General features: G+C 48.4%; 1 protein-coding gene across 1 annotated transcript in view; it reads right to left on the minus strand.

The window, feature by feature from the left end:
* ADAMTS2 (ADAM metallopeptidase with thrombospondin type 1 motif, 2) overlaps positions 1-19,239 on the minus strand; it is a 346,237-nt gene that overhangs the window by 235,147 nt on the left and 91,851 nt on the right. Inside the window, exon 3 of the mRNA XM_006898109.1 lies at positions 7,140-7,299. Coding sequence (XP_006898171.1) covers positions 7,140-7,299 — 160 coding nt within the window. The remainder of the gene's footprint in view (positions 1-7,139; positions 7,300-19,239) is intronic.

Genomic DNA, 19,239 nt, shown 5'->3' on the forward strand with positions numbered 1-19,239 from the left:
GGGACAGTGAGCTTCCTCTGCCCATCAGAGAGGACACTGCAGTCTGACAGCAGCGGGCAGAAGCTTGGCACCAGCTACATTGGAGGAGAAGGTGGCCAAGGTCACTGGCACAGTACCATCTGACTTCTCTTCCCTCAGCTGGGCTTCTCATCAGAGGAGGACAGCCCAGGGCGACCTCAGGGAAGGCGAGTCTGTGGGCAAGGCTATGCTGGACAAACAGGGGATCACCTGCCTGCACAGGGGCTCCCCATGCCCTTTGTCCAAATCAGAGTCCTGGGGCTTCAGGGGGCCTAGAAGCTCACAGGGGTGGGACACTGTTTCTGTCTTGTACACAGGAGGACAGCGGAGAAGCCCATGGGCTATTTTTCAGAAATCTGAAATAACATTAAAACCAAGAGACCAAGAGGGTTCACATAAAATTTCTGATGTAGACTTTCTTGACAATAAGATTTGGCTTCCCAAGGCCCTATGAAAATATTTTTCATCAGGCCACAGCTGGTGGCATCAAGGAAGGGCTGCCCCTCTGGACAGGTATCTAAACTGCTCTGGACCTTTGACAGGTGTCCTGCTTTGCAACATGCTCATCATTGTTCTTCTAGCAAAGAAGTAGTATCTATGTCCATGTCTATATAAAAAGTAGGTGAATTTCAGTAATGCTACAAGTAGATACAAAGCAAAAGACATGCATGTAGGGACTGGAATAGATATATGTTCACCCATACTGAATATTTCTGTCCATTGCAACATGTTAATAATAATTAAAAGATGGAAACAATTGACAGATTATATAAGGATAAACAAAACGTGGTACATCCATACAATGGAATACTATTAAGCCATAGAAAGAAATGAAATCCTGACATAAGCGACAATATTGATGAACTTTGAAATCTTTATACTGAGTTAAATAAGTCATTCAAAAGGACAAATATTGCATCATTGTACTTGAACTAAATATCTGGAATAGGCAAATCACAAAGATAAAAGCTTATAACTGGTTATCATAGATGGGTGAGAAAGAAAAAGGGGAGCTGTTAGTGATGGTGTTTCTACCTGAGGTGATATATAACTTTTAGAAAGAGACAGAGGTAATGGTTGCCCAATTTGGTGACTGTAAATTACATACCTGAAATGTATATTATTAAAAAGTACACTTTTAATTATTAAAGTATACACTTAAAATTATTAAAATGCCACATGTAAACAATACACACATTGATGTTATTACTAGGTGTCCCAAGTTGACTAAAACTCCTGGCAACCCTTAACAGATTAAAACCTCTCAGATCATGTCCTTAACTCATTGTTGCAGTCACTGTATCAATCCATCTGTTGAGGGTCTTCCACTTTTCTACTGACATTCTACTTTTCCCATCACGACGTCCTTTCCCAAAGACAAAATGCCTCCTGACAACATACTCAAGCATGTAAGACAGTCTCCTCATCATTCCTCCAAGTAGCAGTCTCATTGCACTTCTTCCACCATAGATTTATTTGGTTTTTTAGCAGTCCATGGTAGATTACTCTCTGCCAATACTACAATTCAAAGGCATCAATTCTTTGGTCTCTTTACTCATTGTTGACCTTTCACATGTATATGAAGCTAGTGAAAATACTATGACTTGGATCAGGTACACCTTAGTCTTTAAAGTGTCATCATTGCTTGTTAGTGTTTTAAAGAGATCCTTACTCAGTGCAATACATCTTTTGATATCCTGATTTGTTGTTGTTGCTGTTGTCTCTGTGAGTGCTGATCATGGAGTCAAGTAAAATGAAATAATTGACCACTTCAATCTTTTTCTCAAGTTACCTGTTGTACAATATTTATGTAATTGTAAAGATTTTCGTTTTCTTAATTTTGAAGTATAATTCATACTGAAGTTTGTAGTATTTTCTTCAGTAAGTACTTCAAGTTCTCTTCACTCTCAAAAATCAAGGTTATATCAACTGTACAATGCAGGTTGTTCAAGAGTTTTTGTCCAATATGTGTGGGGGGCAGGGTGTGGGGGTGGAGATTGAGAAATCTATTGCCTTCAAGTGGATTCTGCCCCAGAGCCACTCAGTAGGGCCAAGTAGAACCTATACAGCCTTGAGCTTAGGTTTGAATTACCCAGTGTTTGTTAGCATCTGAATTCTTTAACACTGTGCCACCTTTATCTATTTATTGTGTTTTGTTTTGTTTTTTAAGCAGGAAGGTGAAAGCCAACCCAAGGGAGGGGTACTGTTGTAGTTCTTGTCCTTACAGCCATTGTCTACCTGGTTCCTCCAGCCTCTGCAGCTGCCTCCTATTACGGATAACAGGTCTTTCAGCAAATCTCATCCTGTGTCTGATGGAGAGATTCCCAGCATGTGGGTTAAAGATCTTTCCCAAGCTGTGTAGACCATCTCTAGAGTCCAGGATCACCTCTCCCAGACCAGGCAGCTGTCCCCAGAGCCTAACACTCCCCCTTGCAGGATAAGGCAGCTGGGCCCTTGGTGTACATTGTGCTGGGGCAGCCATCTCCTACACTCAGCTTCTATGGACCCCAAAGCCCAGTCTCCTCTGGCTGACACTCAGCTCAGGTACACAGGTACAAGCTTCCATAACATGGCCACGGTGTTAGTGGTTATTATTGTTGTTGTTGATAGGTGCTGTCGAATCAAGTACGTCTGAAAGCACCCTATGAACAACAGAACTGAACCCAGTCCTGTCCTGCACCATCCTCATACTTCTGACACACAAAAGCCCATTGCAGCAGTCACCATATCAATCCACTTGGTTGAGGGTCTTTCTCTCCTTCATCAACCCTCCACCCTTCCCAACATCATGTCTTTCTTCAAGGAACAGCCACTCCTAGAAAAATGTCCAAAGTATGTGAGGCAAAGCATCATCATTCCTGCCTCCAAAGAGCATTTCGGCTGTACCCTCTCCAAGACATACCTGTTCGTTCTCTTGGCTGTCCATGGGATACTCAGTGCTCTTCTCCAGCACCACAGCTCAAAGGCTCTTTATCTGTCATCCTTATTCACTGTCCAGGTCTCGGATACATAGCTAGTAATCAGAAAGACTATGGCCTGAATCAGACGTACCTTAGTCCTCAAAGTGACATCACTACTCCTCAATCATTTGGAAAGGTCTCCAACTAAAGGTGTTAGTGGAGGCAGAAGGTTTAGGGGGCTGTCAGGGTTGTGGCTTGAGTACTGTCCAAGGAAGGTAAGAAATGTTGGCAGCATTGCTTCTCCATATGACCTCCACTCATCCACCTAAATGCAATCATAGGGTACCTCACCTGAAGGAGGCAGAGGTAGATTTGACTACAGAGAGAAGAGGAAGAGAGTATGTGTCCATGAGGCAGAGACTGGGGTCAGACAGCCAAAGTACAGGGTCTCCAGAGGCCACAAGAAGCTGGGAGACGCAAGGGGCAGAGCTTTCCTGGGGTCTCCAGAGTGAGCACAGCCCTGTGCTACCTTATTCCAGCACACTAACAATGAGAGAACACATTTCTGTTGTTTCAAGCCACCAGATCTGTACGTGTTTGCCACAGCAGCCTGAGACCCACTGGAGAGTGATGCGCTGAGACCCCAGAGCTATAAGCAGTATAGCTGGACTTATAGCCAGGTTGAGGTGCGGGTCTCCCTCCTGGACCCTTCATCCTCCACAGACCCAGGCAGGGATGAGAGATGGCAGCCAGCACTATGAGGGGTGCAGGATTGAGGATCCCTGTTTATGAACATACAGTTACACATGCAGACAATAGAGATAGACCCTATACAGCATCCACCCTGACCGACTGTCTGAACACAGTGCTAGCTCTGGAGAGGACAGAGGGTGCCTCACACCAAATAACCCCTTGAATCCTGGTACTCACTCTCCCTGCACACTCCACTGTGCTCCCTGGCCCTGAGGGGCTCAGCAGAGACACTTCTGTGGCTTCATGGAAAGAAAAAAGCCTGCATCCTCTCGCTCAGTCCCTCCAGAACTTGACGTGAGCATGATTTTGTGCTGTGTCTACAGCGACCACACGCCAGCCCTCACCTGGATCCATGGAGAAACATGAAGAGCCTTCACTTCCATCCCTTCCCCAGGCAACTGGTAGCCCCACAGACCCCAGATGACAAGTTCCTGAAAACCATTCTCCGAGTTCATCCCAGGGAGGCTGCTCATTTCTCAGGGAAAACAGGAAGGTGTGTCTCAGCTGCCTTGAAAAAGAGCCTGAGAGATCACAGCCACACCACAGCCGTCAGGAATGCAGCAGACCCCCAACTTGGGAGGTCTAGAATTGGCTTTCTCCTTCCCCAGAGAACTTATCACATCTGTACTGCCAACAAATAAGGGGCAGGTTCAAAGTGACTTCCAGAAGTTTCCATGGGTAAGGTAAAAGGAAGCCAGTCAGCATCTCCTGCCTGCTTTAGTCAAAGCTAAATCAATACATCAAGGTTCCCACTTGAATTCTCCTAAAGGGTCCCCTGGTTCACACACACACACCTCTAGGTACTTTTTTTTTTGCTGGCCATGTTTTATTTGTCCTTTTTCTTCAAATAGGATAACCAAAGATACAGACAGTATTCAGTAAAATAAAATAGATGAAACAAATTTCTAAGAGACTGTGATGCCACATGCTACATTTAACCTAATTTTATTAATGCTTGCTTTGGGATGGGGAATAGATCATTCAGTAAAATCATACAGTAAAAACAAAATATATCTTATGTACAACTTTCAAACTACAATAATGATGTACCTTAATTACTTCCATGCACACAAATCTAACATTACAGGTTTTTTTTAAAAAAAAATAAACACAATTAAGACTTCTAGGAGCATTTTATAATAAAGTAATTCTTAATTTTTCTTTGTAGATAGATCAAGCACCTCCAAAATACAAATTCCTCTAGGTACTTTTGCATGCAGCTATCTCTACTGCTTCTTTTGCATGCAGCTATCTCTACTGCTTCTTCCACACTATGAGAAAGAGGACAGTAAGTGGTTCAACTACAGGCCATAGCTTTAATGTCTCTCAGTCACTCCAGATCTGACAAGGCTCAGACTGATGAGGACCTGGACTGTCTGAAGTCACTTGGGTCTTACCCAAGCCCTGGTGTGAAATTCATCTGGTCCCCTCCAGCCAGACCCAATCTCAGAACTGGGGTATGCCGGAACCAGCAGGCATATCCCAGAGAAGAATGTACTCTGTGGTCCCAAATCACTCAGGCGGGTCATGCTGACCCTGGGTAGAAATGAGACAGACTTGGCCCCACAACTTGGCCCTAGAGCTGAAGCCTTAGACACAGCCAGGGCTCGGAACGGGATAGGCTCATCTCCTCCATGTGTCAATGGCCATCTCAGTCCAGCTTCACCCCGACCTACACAGCTGGCCCTGCTCAGTACCTTCTGAGATCAATGATTCTGGAAATGTTCAGAGTTTCAGATTTCCTTCCTGTGCTCCAAGTTTCACATTTTCAGCAGAGATAGGAAGACAGAGCAGATATAGGAAGAAGGACTCAATGGAAGCCTTTAACAGAAGCAAAGCCAGAAGGTCAGGAAGAAAGGTCATGACATCCAGGAAGATGGGCACCATATGAAATTCAGGGACAGGGTCAGAAGCACTGGCCAGCACCACTGTGTGACTGCCCTGCACTCAAGTAGATGCCAGCCCTGTCCCCAGGGCCACCACACGTCTTCTAGGGATGTCAGTCCAGAGGCACCAACCCACGTGACACTTCTCAGAGCAAGAAGCCAGCCCTGTCTCTTGGAGTTTTCAGAGAAACACGTGTTTCTCCCTCACTCTGAAGAGAGCAGAGCCCAGCGATCCAGAGTTGCCCAGGAGCAGCTGAGTATCAAGGTGCTCTGATGCAGGGTATCCTGGGGCACTGCCCCAGCCCTGTCACTTGTGCCTACAAAGTTATACTCCCCTGCAGAAAATCCTGAGGCAAACAGAGCAAGGCAGGCAGGGGCTAGGCAAGGCCCCAGCAGAAGAGGCTGCAGTTGTTCCTGGGGGCCCACTGTCTGAAACCCAGACTCACAGAGATGCATCCCAGGGAAGGAGGGGTAAAGAGAGTATTGATTGGCTCGGAGAGCGCTGGGCTTCTGATGGAACAATTCCTTTGCAAAGGTATCTGATACCGTTTCTTTAAATTAGAATGGTGCCCTGCCAGCCTGCACCCAATTTATCTGTCAAGTTGGGAAGCCAGGGAACCTAAAATAAATGAGCAAGTCTTTCTCTGAAGTGATTGGAATAGCTCAGTAAATCAGTGTGCAAGCAGGGTGGGCTTGGCCCAGGGTCCCCAGAGAACTCACAGTGAACACAGGAGGTGCCTGACCCCTGCCCTGGAGCCCAGGGGTCTAACACTGAGAGCTTAGGGCAAGAAGCAGGAACTGGCTAGAGAGCTTTCTAGTTACTCCCCACCCTCTCCCCCAGATGAAAAAGCCCACCTGCCAAACACAGAAGGAGCACAGGAGCCAGGAGCACGCCCCTCCCCTCCATTGGAAACCTTTTAGGACCAGAGTTAGACTCTTGGCCTTACTGCAGCCCAGGCTGAGAATTCTGGGCAGGTTTGGGTGAGCACAGTGAGACCACCGCCTGGAGAGACTGCAGTCAGGGCCCAAGCATTCCTTGCACGCATTCTGGAACCCAGCACGCACTTCTGCTGTGTTCTGTTAGGATGGCAAGGTTCTGGGGCACCTCCAGGGTTTCTGGGGCACCCTAGGCACTGACTGATCTCCAGGGGAGCATCCAGGGCCGAGAGATAGGTACTGAGGTAGCTCATTTGCACAGCTGACAAAGGAGGGGTACAAATCTGAGAATCCAGTGCACTGAGAGTCTGGGAGAAAGGCTGGGACATGATGGGGCAGGGTTCTTCTTTGGAGCCTATAGTTCAGGAGTTAAGCCACAGGCCGTCAGCTGCGAATCAGGCCTGGTCACAGCTAGCCCTGCTCCTCTCCCCGGCAGCTGTGCTGGAGGCCCAGGCCTGAGAACACTGTGTTTGGGCTGCTTTGTGACCAAGTGTGCTTGTTCACAACAATCCTGCCCCAGCAACCCACCACCCCACTGGTATCAGGCCACTGAGAGCCACCACATGCTGTGGGAGGTGATGCTCCCCTAGGCCAAGCACTCAGGCCAGACCCACCCTGCACAGCCACCCTCCTGCAGGAGCCTCACCTGTGTCCAGGGCCTGCGGGGTTCCCGAAGGAGGAGGCTCTGGGGTGGGTGGGCGGCGATACAGCACGTGCACTCGGCCCTGCTCGCCCTCCTGCGCCGCCAGACCCTTCTCCAAGGGCTCGATGAAGAATTCCTCCTCCTCCATCCTGATCAGGCCAGCCTGTGGGGCAAAGACAGACAGTTCAGACTCAGTGCACAGCTGACAGAGGAGGGGCACAAAGAGAAGAGTTCAGAGCAAAAAGGAGACTCCACCCCAGGTACTGACTACCCAGCTGAGGGAAGTCCAGATGACTGTGCCCAGCACCTCAACTAAATACTCAACCTGAACCCAGGCACAGAGAGTGGGCATAGACTGGGGGCCCAAGAGGCCTCCACCGGCCCAGACCTCTACATCTAGGCCCTGAGGCCAGGTCACTGCGCAGGAGCACCTCAAGTGGACCCCTCCTGGCTCTGTGCCTGGACCTCTTCACCCTAGAAGTGAGAGCAGTGGTGTTTACTGCACAGGCTAACCATAAGAATTGGAGCAAATTCAAGTTTAAATGTCTCTCAGCCTTCAATGAGACCCGTCAGTCCCTCAGCCATGGAGTGCACAGTCCAAGTGAAAGGGGTACAGAGTCACTAGAACCCCAAGAAGGAAGGGGAAACCCTATCTAGAGGAGGGGCCATTGTGACTGAGTCCTACAGGCTATGTAAGGAGTTCAGGGGAACAGCAGCCCCAGCGTGGGGAACAGACCATGAAAAGTCCCCAGGACATGAACAACTTCCCTTCCCCAGGTGGCCTGCAAATGTCTCTGTTGTAAGAGATAAAAATCTCCTCTTCAGGGTGCAGAGGCTCTGAACAAGGTCACGTCCCCTCTGGCGTAGGAGCTCCATCTGGGTCACCCCGTCCCCAGCTCTCACTCCCTCCTTCTCAGAAATCACTTAATTTATAAACCAAACCCATCCAGAGCAGTCTGAAGGGTTCAAGTACAGCTGTGGGCCTAGACATGACCTTGGGTGGACATCAAGATGATCAACCACGGAGGGCCAAGCACCGCCCTCTACTTCCCCAGGAACCTAGAGTCTAGGACAGCCGTCAGAGCTGTTCACTTGGGACCAAGTCTGCTGCAGATGTGTTCAGTTCAGCACAAACAGAATTTTTAAGTCTGAATTTGCTTCTAAATCTTAAAGTAATGAGAGTCAATGCTTATAACTGAACTTCCAGCTTTCCTTTGAAAATGTCAGGCTCTTTTATTGGCTGCACAGGTTCTGGTCCTGGTCACTTGCCACTGGACATTGACCACCACAGGCAGAGCATACCTCCTTACAGCCAGCCACAGCCTCACTGCCCCAGAGTCTGTGGCAGCCCCTTTATCCACCTTGATCACTTGCCCAAACTCTGCATGCACTGAGCTACCAACTTCTTCCAAGGCAGGCCTGGCTGCTGCAGAAGCCACTCACAGGCCCTGTGTTTCCGTCTAGGTTCAAGGAAGCAGAGCACACACTTTCCTGCCTCCAGCCCACAGGTACTCACTGTTCACAAGGACAGCTGGCTCCCAGAATAGCATGCACACAGGGGCTCAGCTTAGACATTTCTGCTCACTCACTCCCCCAACCCATCACTAAACTCGTGTTCCCATTGGCCCCCGAACTCACCCCCTACTGAAGGCACACAATTGCCCCTGGGACACCCCACCATCATCGCCTCCGCTGTTCACCCCAGATCTCACACTCTTGGGTCCACTATCCACAATGGCTGTCCTGCAGACACATTTTCCTCACCATACACACGGATGACCCACTCAGAACTTTAAAATGAATGAGAGCTCAGACTTAAGAATCACCATTTCACATAAACAACAGATTTCCAGATTTTCCTGGAAAAAAAAATAATCAGATAACTAGTCTTTCTTCCCAGCATGCACTCTGGCACCACCAGTCCTGGGTGGAGTTCCCTCTCAGGCTGGAGCTGTGTCCGCTGGCAGGACCACATTTAAACATCCCAATGAGCCCCCGACTTCAGAGTTTGCAGGTTCAGTTGTGCCCAGTGTAGCCAAAAGGCCCTTGCTACCCACCTATCCTAACAAGGCAGGTGACCTAGCAGCTCTACAGACAGTGTGAGAGCTTCAGTCTTTCTTCCTGGCTCCTGGGTACTCTCTGGGTCCTTTTCTGTCACTGGCTGGGAATTTCAAGGACAGGGACCAATCCACTCGCCTCTAGGGCTTGCTGAATATCTTCTATTAGCATCCAACCCAGGTGGACCCAGCACATGACCTCAGGAAACTGACATCCTGAGGGTAACCTGGTGGCTGTGCCAGTGAGCCTGGTGGAGTGACAGGGCTCACAAGACACAGAGCAAAGACATCAGACACAGACTTGAGGATCAAGGAAATCCTCGAACATGGAGTATTTACCCAAGACCAACTCCACATCTGAGAGGAAAAAGGCACTGACCAGGCAAAAGAGTCAAAGAGGACAATATTCTCTACAGGGCCACACAGAACAGAGCAAGCAAAGGTCTAAAGCAGACCATGGTCTATTCAAGCAGCTGAGTCTAGTAGGCTGGACAGAAGTGGAGAGGGCAAGTGGGTAAGAGGCACGTCACAAGGGCTCGGTGTGAAGGCAGCAGGCAGCTCCAGAGCCTTCTGGATCTGAATTGGTCATGGTATGCTGACTGCTGGGGAATAATAGGTTGGAGGGACAGGACTGAACACAGGGAGCTGGGAGAGGCCACTCCAGCTCCCTGGGAAGGCCCACGGGAGCAGTACAGGTAGACAGACATGAAGGAACACTTAGGGCCAATCTGGTCCAGGTATGAAGGAAAGGGTAAGGCCAAGGATGGCTTCTATGCTCTCCCACTCCCCCAAAGATATCCAGGTCCTAATCCCTAGAACTTGTGTATATTTCCTTTTATTGGAGGGGAAGAGTTGGTGATTCTAGGCTACCCAGATGGCCTCTAAATACAACCACTTGAGGGAAATCAGACACACAGAGGTGGAATAATATGAAGACAGAGCAGAGAGAGATTTGAAATGCTAGATGAAGCCACAAGCCAAGGAATGCTGTAGTCACACGAAGATGGGGAAGCAAGGGGAGATTCTGCTCTAGAGCCTCCAGAGGGAGTCTGGCCCTACCAAAACCTTGATATCGGTCTACAGGATAAAGACACTGGAAGCCAGAGTATAAAGGGAGGGAAAATGTCTACTGCTGTAAGTCATACAGTTGTGGCAATGTTACAGCAGCACAGAAGTACACAGGGAGACAGGTAGAAGCCAGCAGACCATGAGGACATTTGGGGTTCACAGTGTATATAACTCATTGGGGAGAGTTTCAGAGTCTGCAGTTGATGGGAACCAGGGCCAGAATGAACAAGGTCACCCAGGACTGCAGGCAGAGGGGCAAGAGGGGAACAGAGGGCCCAGGGGAGCCTGCAGGCCCCCCACACTTGTGACTCATGCCTGGATCCCGGGCCTTGCCAGGCCTGGCAAGAATCAACAAATGCTTGCTATGTGAGTGAACAAATGACCCTGTGACCATGGGATGGATGGTTCCCTGAGAGCGACATGGTGGGGAGGGGAAGACCCAGGGCTGTCTCTTTATACCAGCATATGAGAGAGAATGCTGGCAACAGTCAGCATGGCTTCCGGAACTCTGCCACTGACCTCTCACATATCTGTGGTCTGGGTGGGAGACTGGTATCTCAAACTCATCATTCATAGAAGTCATTTCAAGGAAGTGTGGGGATTTACCATTCTGGAGCAGGAGAGGGTGAGCAATACATGAGTCACACGTTCTGGGTTCTCAGAATTTCTGTTTTAGCTGGGTGAACTTGGTTAAGAAGCCAAAATGCCCTGGGCCTCTAAATACTCATCTGTAAGATGGGACAAGGTGGCTGCAGCAAGCACATTCACCCTGGTACACACTTGTGACATTTAATCCATGCTCAGTAGAGGGGAAAGGCTGGGACAGTCTGTGGAAGAAGGTCTCTTCCTAGTGGTTTCTTACAGACCAGAATACTGGGGAATCAGTGTCCAGCTGGGCAGCCTCTTTTCTCCAAGGCCCTTGGTCTATAGGTTAGGAGCCATCTCTCATGGCCCAGCAGCCTGGGGAAACTCCTGGGGACTCAATGTGACAAAGGGGATTGACCTCAGTCTGGTGGGCAGCAGCCTCCTCTGGCCTGAGAAAGCAGGGGACAGTCTGGGATGTCCTGGGTACCAGGGCTCAGCCTCCTGACAAAAGACCACTGAGTGTCCTGAGGAAAGTGGGTGTGTCTGATGCTGACCTGAGCCTCGCTGACTCTGGAAACTAAGAGCTAAGCTGGAGCAGCGGCCCCCTGGCAGGGCTACCAAAATGTACTGAAGTTAGTGGGAAGCATTATGTCATGTACGAGGCTTCCACACAGAGCTCCTCACACAGCCAGAGTGACAGTGATGGCATATATACAAGGAAATGCCAAACGCTTTCCCTGCCAGCCACATGCCCTCTCTGCTATGTACTGGGGCTTGCACACAAATGTAAGTGGCTTCTACTCACCTTAAGACGAAGGCCAGTTATGCTGGAGACCAACGGATGATGACCTGAAACTAGCAGCCGACTGGCTGAGCTCAACAGATGAGCAACCTGAGATACCAGTGACCACCCACAACAAGAGGCCACCCACCAAGACCAGAAGTGGGTCACTCAGGACCAAAGACTGATGAGCAAAGACCAGAAACTGACTGCTCAAGACCACAGAATGATCAACTCCAGAGACTGACACTCCAGGAACAGAGACTGATGACCTAAAACCAGGTAATCCTTAATGAGGGGCTCTCAAAAACTCAGGGTTTGCTTTACAGCCTGATTGTCAAAGTAGCATGCATTCCAGGAACAATCTGTCAAAAAAACCCAAACCCCTGACTCACCACCCACCACTCCCCAAAAAACCCAACACTGACAAGAGAGCAAGGTACAAAATTAAAGGTATATTATTCCCCCCAGGACTTTGATATCCCTACTGCCAGTGGCAAGTATATCTATTTCTACATGTAATTTTTATTAATAAAAATCCATTTTCTTTTCTCCCAAAATAAATACTGAAGAAAACATAGCCTTGCATGCATCTGAAGGTGTAGTTAGTTGAAAGTCTGTTAGGCTTTGCCTGCCCAGCCCTGGTGCCCCGCAGAGGGGCTGGCACCCCAGCCCTGCTCCCACCAGGACTCCTGTCTCAGTTCCTGCCGTCTGTTACTCTCTCGGCAAACACCTGGGACTCTGTCTGTAGCCTTCAGCGGTCACTGCCAGAACCCCACAGCCTGGCAGTATTCTCATCATCGAATAAAGTTGCTGCTTCTTAGATCTTAGTAAATTAGCCCTGCCTCTTACTCGTTCTATGCTCAGATTAATTTTGTTGTTGATTTTTTAATATATCAATATAGTCACTAAAAATGGAGAATGAAGGTAAAAATGATAAAAATTCACTTACTCAAACCTGTTGCCTCTGAGTCAAAGCCAGTTCATGATGATCTCCATGTGTCAGAACAGAACCAGCTCCGTAGGGCATCCCAAGGCTGTGGTAGACTAGAAGGTTTCTCTGGGTGACTTTGAACCACTAGTCTTTTGGTTGATAATTGAATACTTAACCATTTGCACCATGCAGAGATCCTTAAAAGTCCAATAACCCAATCTGGGCATGAGAATGGTTTGGGGTGGTACAAATGGTTAACTCGTTTGCTGCTAAACAAAAGGCTAGTAGTTCAAATCCACCCAGGGGCGCCTCCACGGAAAAGCTTGGTGACCTACTTCTGAAAGATCACAGACACTGAAAGCCCAGTGGATCACAGCTTTACTCTGATACACACAGGGTCACTGTGAGTCAGGATCACACAGTGGCTGCTGGGTTTTCAATCAAGAGAGAAACATCAAACAAATGGCTATCGAGGGCATCCTATAATACGCTTGACGAGGACTCCTCCAACCGCCTGCATCATCACAAACAAGGAAGTCTGAAACTGTCACAGCCAAGAAGATCTAAAGGAGGCATGACATCTAAACCTAACGTGCAAGCCTGAAAAGGATTGTGGACCAGAAAAAGGACACTTGTAAAAAAGTATGTAAATCTAAATAAACCATGTATTTAATAATAATCAGCTCTTGTTCTGTGCTATAAGTCAGAACCAACCCTCCAGAAGGTTTTCAGAGATTATAAATCACACAGGAGGACACTGCACATTTTTCTTCTGTGGAGCAACTAATCTGTGGCCCTCAGGCCGAGTTCAAATTGTTTTCCTGTCAAACATTCTTCTAGGTGGTATAGCACTGGTCTGTGCGTTGCTGTACAGAGGTAACTCGTGGTTGCTGTGATGCTGAAAACTGTGACAGTGATGTGCCAATCGTGGTAATGGGCACCCATGGTGGACAGTATTGGCTGGAGGTTCCTGACTAAAACAAGCCTGGAAGCAGGAGCGGCATCCACTCCCGAAATGGCTTGCCTCCGGAAACTGTACAAACAGTGCTCAGGCCTTTCGTTCATAGGGTCGCTATGAGTCGTCTATGACTTGATGGCACCTAACAACAACAACCTTTTGGTTGTCAGTGCAACTCCTTACCCCTAGGCCGCCAGATCTCCCTAATAATAATTTACTTAATTAATTGTAGCAAATGTAGCACACTAATAAAAGATTAATAAAAGGAGAAATTACCAACTGGGTGAATGTGGGATATCTTGAGACTATTTATGTAGTTTCTCTATAAATTCAAAGCTATTTCAAAATATTCTGTGATTTTTGGTTTTTTTTTTTAGTGATACCAGGTCTTTTTTCCACAGCATCACTAAAAAGAGGTTTGAATCACCAACATTTGGTTTAATAACTGTTTGTATCACAGAGAAAACACCTTATTTAAATCAACTTTATTTCTAACCCTCAGAGTCCGGCAGTGGAGGGCTCGGGCCCTTCCCAGAGGCTTAACAGATATAATCTATCACTTTGAATCTGTCAAAACACTGCAACTCTCAAAGCTAATGTTTCATAGAAAAAGCTATGAAACCCTGTCCCCGTTCTGCGCAGTGCCCCAGTTTTCCCATCATAACCAGTCCTTTTGGCAAAAGCCACAGGCTACCCTTCTGCAGCAGGCTCCCGTCGCGTGTGTGACTAGAACCAAGGTCTGTCACTCCGCCTTGTAATTCTTGCAACCTCCGGCACAAAGACTGTCAGATGTTTATCAAGGTTGGAGTGCTGACAATCAAGAATAGAAAGAAGGAGGGGGGGAGCCAAGTCCAAAACCAGGGGGATCCAGACTTCAGCAGAGGCATGAGCAGGTACATCTGAACCAGCTAGGCAATGCCCCTAGGCTCGACCTTGCTCTGAAACACACAGGCACACAGAGGCACAAACACACACACACACACATATGCACACTGCATAAAAACATATGCACACATGCATGCATGCAGACACAATGCTGTGTATGCACATATATGCACACACAAATACACATGCACACATGCATACGGGCACACATACAGACCTACTTGCCATAGAAATCTCAAAAGAATGCTAGCACTTAGTAAGACTTCCATTCCTGGAACTGTTTCATTCCAAAAGGACTATCTCTGCCTCCCTTTATTCCTTTAAGTAATAAACTCATGTTAAGCAAAGGTTCCATTTCCAGCCGTGGGCCAGGGCTCATGTTGACAGGGCACAGCAGAACAAGTGCTGTCACTCCTGTTTGGGGACCTGGGAGTGTGGAAGGCCAAGGTAACATTGGGAGCCCTCTGAAGAAAGCTGAGCCCTCTCTACTGGACTCCTTTGTAGTTGAGAAATAAAGTCTCAACTTATTTAATCAGGGAAGTGCTTGAGTAATGAAAAAAGCAGATCGTTAGACTACTCACCCAGAGGCCACTGGTTAAACCACCCAGTAGTGCTGTGGAAGAAAGGCCTGGCAGTCTGTTTTCATGAATATGAGAGTTGGGAAAGCTTTATGGAACAAGTCTACACTGTCACATGGAACTCCATGAGAGTCAGAGTCAACTCGTTTGGCTTCTGGCTTTTCTGATTTAAGCAACTCCTCCTTGACCACAAAGAGTGTCTTGAGAGGAAAGTCTCAGGGAAGGTGTTCTATTGTGGTCACTCTTCTGTGGAGGGAGTGGTTGCCCAAAAGCCAGATCAGGCCATGGGGTCAGGAGGCATTTGTCATCTTCTCCACTGTGTCTCCATTAGCTCCTGCCTGGACCGCCTCCACCTCCAAACTCCACCTCCACCTCCCCTGCACTCTGCCTCTTTTTGGAGTGGGTGAAGTGGTCCCTGTCTTGCCGAATTGTGCCTGCCTCCCTCTCACAGAGCTCCCCTCTTCTTTCTGTGTGATGTTCACTTAGTGAGGTCCACCCTGGTTGGAGGGAGCTGTGTCTAGAGTCGGGCCACTGGGCTTCCCTAAAGCAGGAAGGCCCCAAACTCCACAGAGACCAGGTGAACTCACTTAGCAGCCTTCACTCAGGATCCAGCTTCACGCCAGGACATCCCTCTTGTGGGCAAAGTTGGCCAGAGTCCCTTTTCCAGCTTCACAACCAAGGAGCCCTGACAGGCACACTTCCTCAAGGCTGAACCCAGCCCCCAGCCAAGGGTGCTGACAATATTGGGCAAACAACAACATTTGGAAGGGGTGCAAGTGGACAAAGAGTCAGCAGGGAGGGGAGGGCACTGTACACAGAGCCAGAGACTCAGGTTCAAGTCCTGGTATTGAGCGAGTGCCATCGCATCTCTAGCCCTCAGTCCCTCCCTCCATCTACAAAGTGAAGAGTTGAGAAGGCTGACCTGTAAATTTGGATTCCAGATTTGGACTCCAGTCATTCCATAAATCTAACAGGACCAAGGGTCGTCCCACCAGAAAAACCAGAGCAAACCAACTAAAAGCAAACTTTCCCACTCCTTCACTGAATCACCTCTGCCTGAAAAAGAAAAGCCAGCCCCCTCTCCTGACATAGAAGGTCATTCAAGAGTGAAGTAGTAATTCGATGTCCTTTACGCCTATGTTACTGCATATCTCTCAAGCTTCTGCTACACTCTGTCCTTCACCCCTGAGGGCCATGGTGACACCTGAGGGAATCTAGGCTGGAGTCTCCACTATGAAGCAAGCACTCTCCTGGAGCTTTCAAATGTGTTGCAAATTCAGACCTCTAAATTTTGCACAGCAGATGCTCCCGTGTGCAGAGGAATCCAAGGCTCAGGAGAAGGAAGTTCCAGGCACTGATTTCCCAGCAGGAGCTTCCCCACCCCCCTGCCCTCTGAGAACCAGTGTGGCCGCTCTGAGCCACAGGGTTTTCAGTGTAAAATGAGGATAATAACAGTATTTACCGAGGGTGTGTGGGTTAAGTGACGTGCCACGTGCAGACCAGTCAGCACAGTGTCTAAGGAGTCAGCATGCCATTGTCATTTTTCGGGCTCATGAACACAAAGTCTACACAGTTAACCATGTTGAGGTTTTAAGTGAGTTTGGGGGGTTTTTTATCAGCATTTTCTGCATTTTCAGAGGGTGCTACAAATGTCATATGTCAAAATAGACTATGATTTAAAGAGAAGAGTAAGGGAAGAGCAGAGAAATATAAGAAAGGAAAATAAGATAAGCAAAATGCAGCATAGAGTGTTTTACAGGCCTGTTCAGCTGTGGGGGCTGGGTGGAAGCTGCCACCCTGGGGGTCTGGCCTGTCTGGCCTGAGAGTTGAGATGTCTTGCTCTTTCATCCCTTCTCAGTGATGACCAACCAAGGCAGAGCTCCCAGGAAATGGACTGACAGCCCACCCCACCCGTGCCCTGTAGAAGAGAGGGGCCAGCAGGTCGGACTCCGACCCTGGGGCCAAGGCGGGCCTGCCCCATCCATCATGAGCACTGACATTGCCCCTACCAGATGCGCTGCTGACATTTCCCAGGTCTCGCTTGGCAGGAAGGCAGTGTCGGGGAATGTCCCCAGTCACAAATTAACATGCACATAAATAACAGGGCCCTCTCCACTAAAGAAGAAAAATGACTCCAACTACAGGAACACTTGCCAAAATATCAAAAAGTGAAATTTTTCTTTCTGAGCACCCATTTCTCACCAGCTGGACCACAGCTGACCATGCCCTTGAGACGTGAGGTGGGAAAGTAAATGTTCATGGACAGGTTCAAGGGTCTCATTCGAGGTCCCATACAGACCCTCGCCTGCACGGCACTGCTGGAGACAGGAGGCTGCGAATCCCAGCAGCACACACACCAGCTGGAGCCTGACAGGTTTGTGATGGCTCCCCACCTCCTCAGGCTCAATACACACCTCCCACCTGCCCTTCCCTCCTCTGTCTCTGCCCTGGAGCTCTGCAGGTCAGGACACCCAGATCAGACAGACAGACAGACAAGTCAGAGCTGGAGCGCCAAAGGCATTTGTCTGCGAGGCGAGTAGCGGTGTGTGTGTGTGTGTGTGTGTGTGTGTGTGTGTTGTAAGGTACTGAGGAAGATGATGAAGGGGTCTAATCCACCCCCTCACCCCCTCATATATTACTCATCTGTCACTTAAAGTCTGTCACATAAAGTGATGGCTTACATGTTGATGTCTATGATGCTGGAAACTTAACCACTGATGTTTCGAATACCAGCAGAGTCATCTATGACGGGCAGACTAGGAAAAAAGTCTAGAGATCTACTTCTAGGAATTAAACAATGAAACCTTATGGACCATGACAGAATATTACCTAACAGAGCACTAGAAAATGAGCGCCCGGAAACATACCAGCTGTGACAAAGGACTTGAACATATCAGTGATAAATAATAAGGCTGACACTGCCCCAGCCAACATTTCATTCTGTTGGACAGGGATCACTGTGCATTGAAGCCAACTACTAAATAATAATAATAATAATAATACAACTACCCACAGCTAATGGAGGGAAGAGCTCCACGAGACAGATTGACACAGAAGCTGCATGAACGGGCTCGAGCGCAGCAGTAAAAGTCAGGATGGTGCAGGCAGAGCAGGTTCGTTTTCTGTGGTACAGAGGATCTCCTTGAGGCAGACGCTACTCAGCAGTGCCAGCTAATGTATTTGGTGGCAGGAATTCTGGGGCCAGGAACCTAATGGTCAAGGGTCTGTCATCCACATACAGTCACAGAATCCTCTACAGACCACCATCCAACCATCCCAGACCATCCATGAAACCCGCCATGCCCAGCAGACAACAGGCTGCCACGTCACATTTCTGGATCTACGGGCCTGGCAGCCCAGGACCCTCCATCAATCTTCCCTCCAGGCTCTCTGCCACGTGTGCCAGCTCAGACACTCCACAAGGAGGCTGCTAATACATCCTCTAATTGGATTCTTTCAGGATGAATCTGTCCCAACACTTCATAGAATTGCAGCTAGCCTGGCAAGGGATACCAGCAGACCCTGGGTCCAGCAAGACAGAGCTGAGCGACCGTCAGACTTCTAGATGGGCAAAGGGCAGGACACCATATTGGCAGGTTCCTGACTAAATCTTCCCCCACTGGGGCTGAAAACTGAACCTCCAGAGAGCACTTCACACTCCACATCCCCCTAGAGCTGATCTGTGAGATATCTATTGTTCTTCCTTTTGTGAAGTGGGCACTCCCATTCCCACACCCTAGAGTAGGGAGGTGAGAGGTCTACTACATAGCTGGCAGGTGACAGACCAGGCATGAGATTGAGAGGTGAATGATCATAAAACATCAAACCCATCACCATTCATTCAAACTACTGGTGACCTAATACGTCCCAGAGTAGAACTGCTCCATTGAGTTTTCTTTTCATTAATCTTATGGAAGCAATTTTCCATGCTTTTCCTACACGAACCTACTGGATGGGTTAGAACCATCAACTTCTAGGTGTTGGTGGTTGTTGTTATGGGCCATCAAGTCACCTGCGACTCAAGCTACCCTATGCACAATAGCTCTGAACTCTGCTCTATGTTGAAGTACTCTCCCTGTCGCTGACACATCTACCCTCAATATCCCAGCTATTGTGTCAATACAGCTCCTGTGTTGTCCCTCCACTTTCCCAAGTATGATGTCCTTCTCTAAGGACTGGTCCCTCCTGTTAGCATGTCCAAAGTATGTGAATTGTTGTTGTTATGTGCCGTTGAGTCGCTTGCAACTCATAGTGACC

This window comes from Elephantulus edwardii, unplaced genomic scaffold (genome assembly GCF_000299155.1).
Source record: "Elephantulus edwardii isolate Elephantulus edwardi_28Jun2011 unplaced genomic scaffold, EleEdw1.0 scaffold00221, whole genome shotgun sequence".
NCBI lineage: Eukaryota > Metazoa > Chordata > Mammalia > Macroscelidea > Macroscelididae > Elephantulus > Elephantulus edwardii.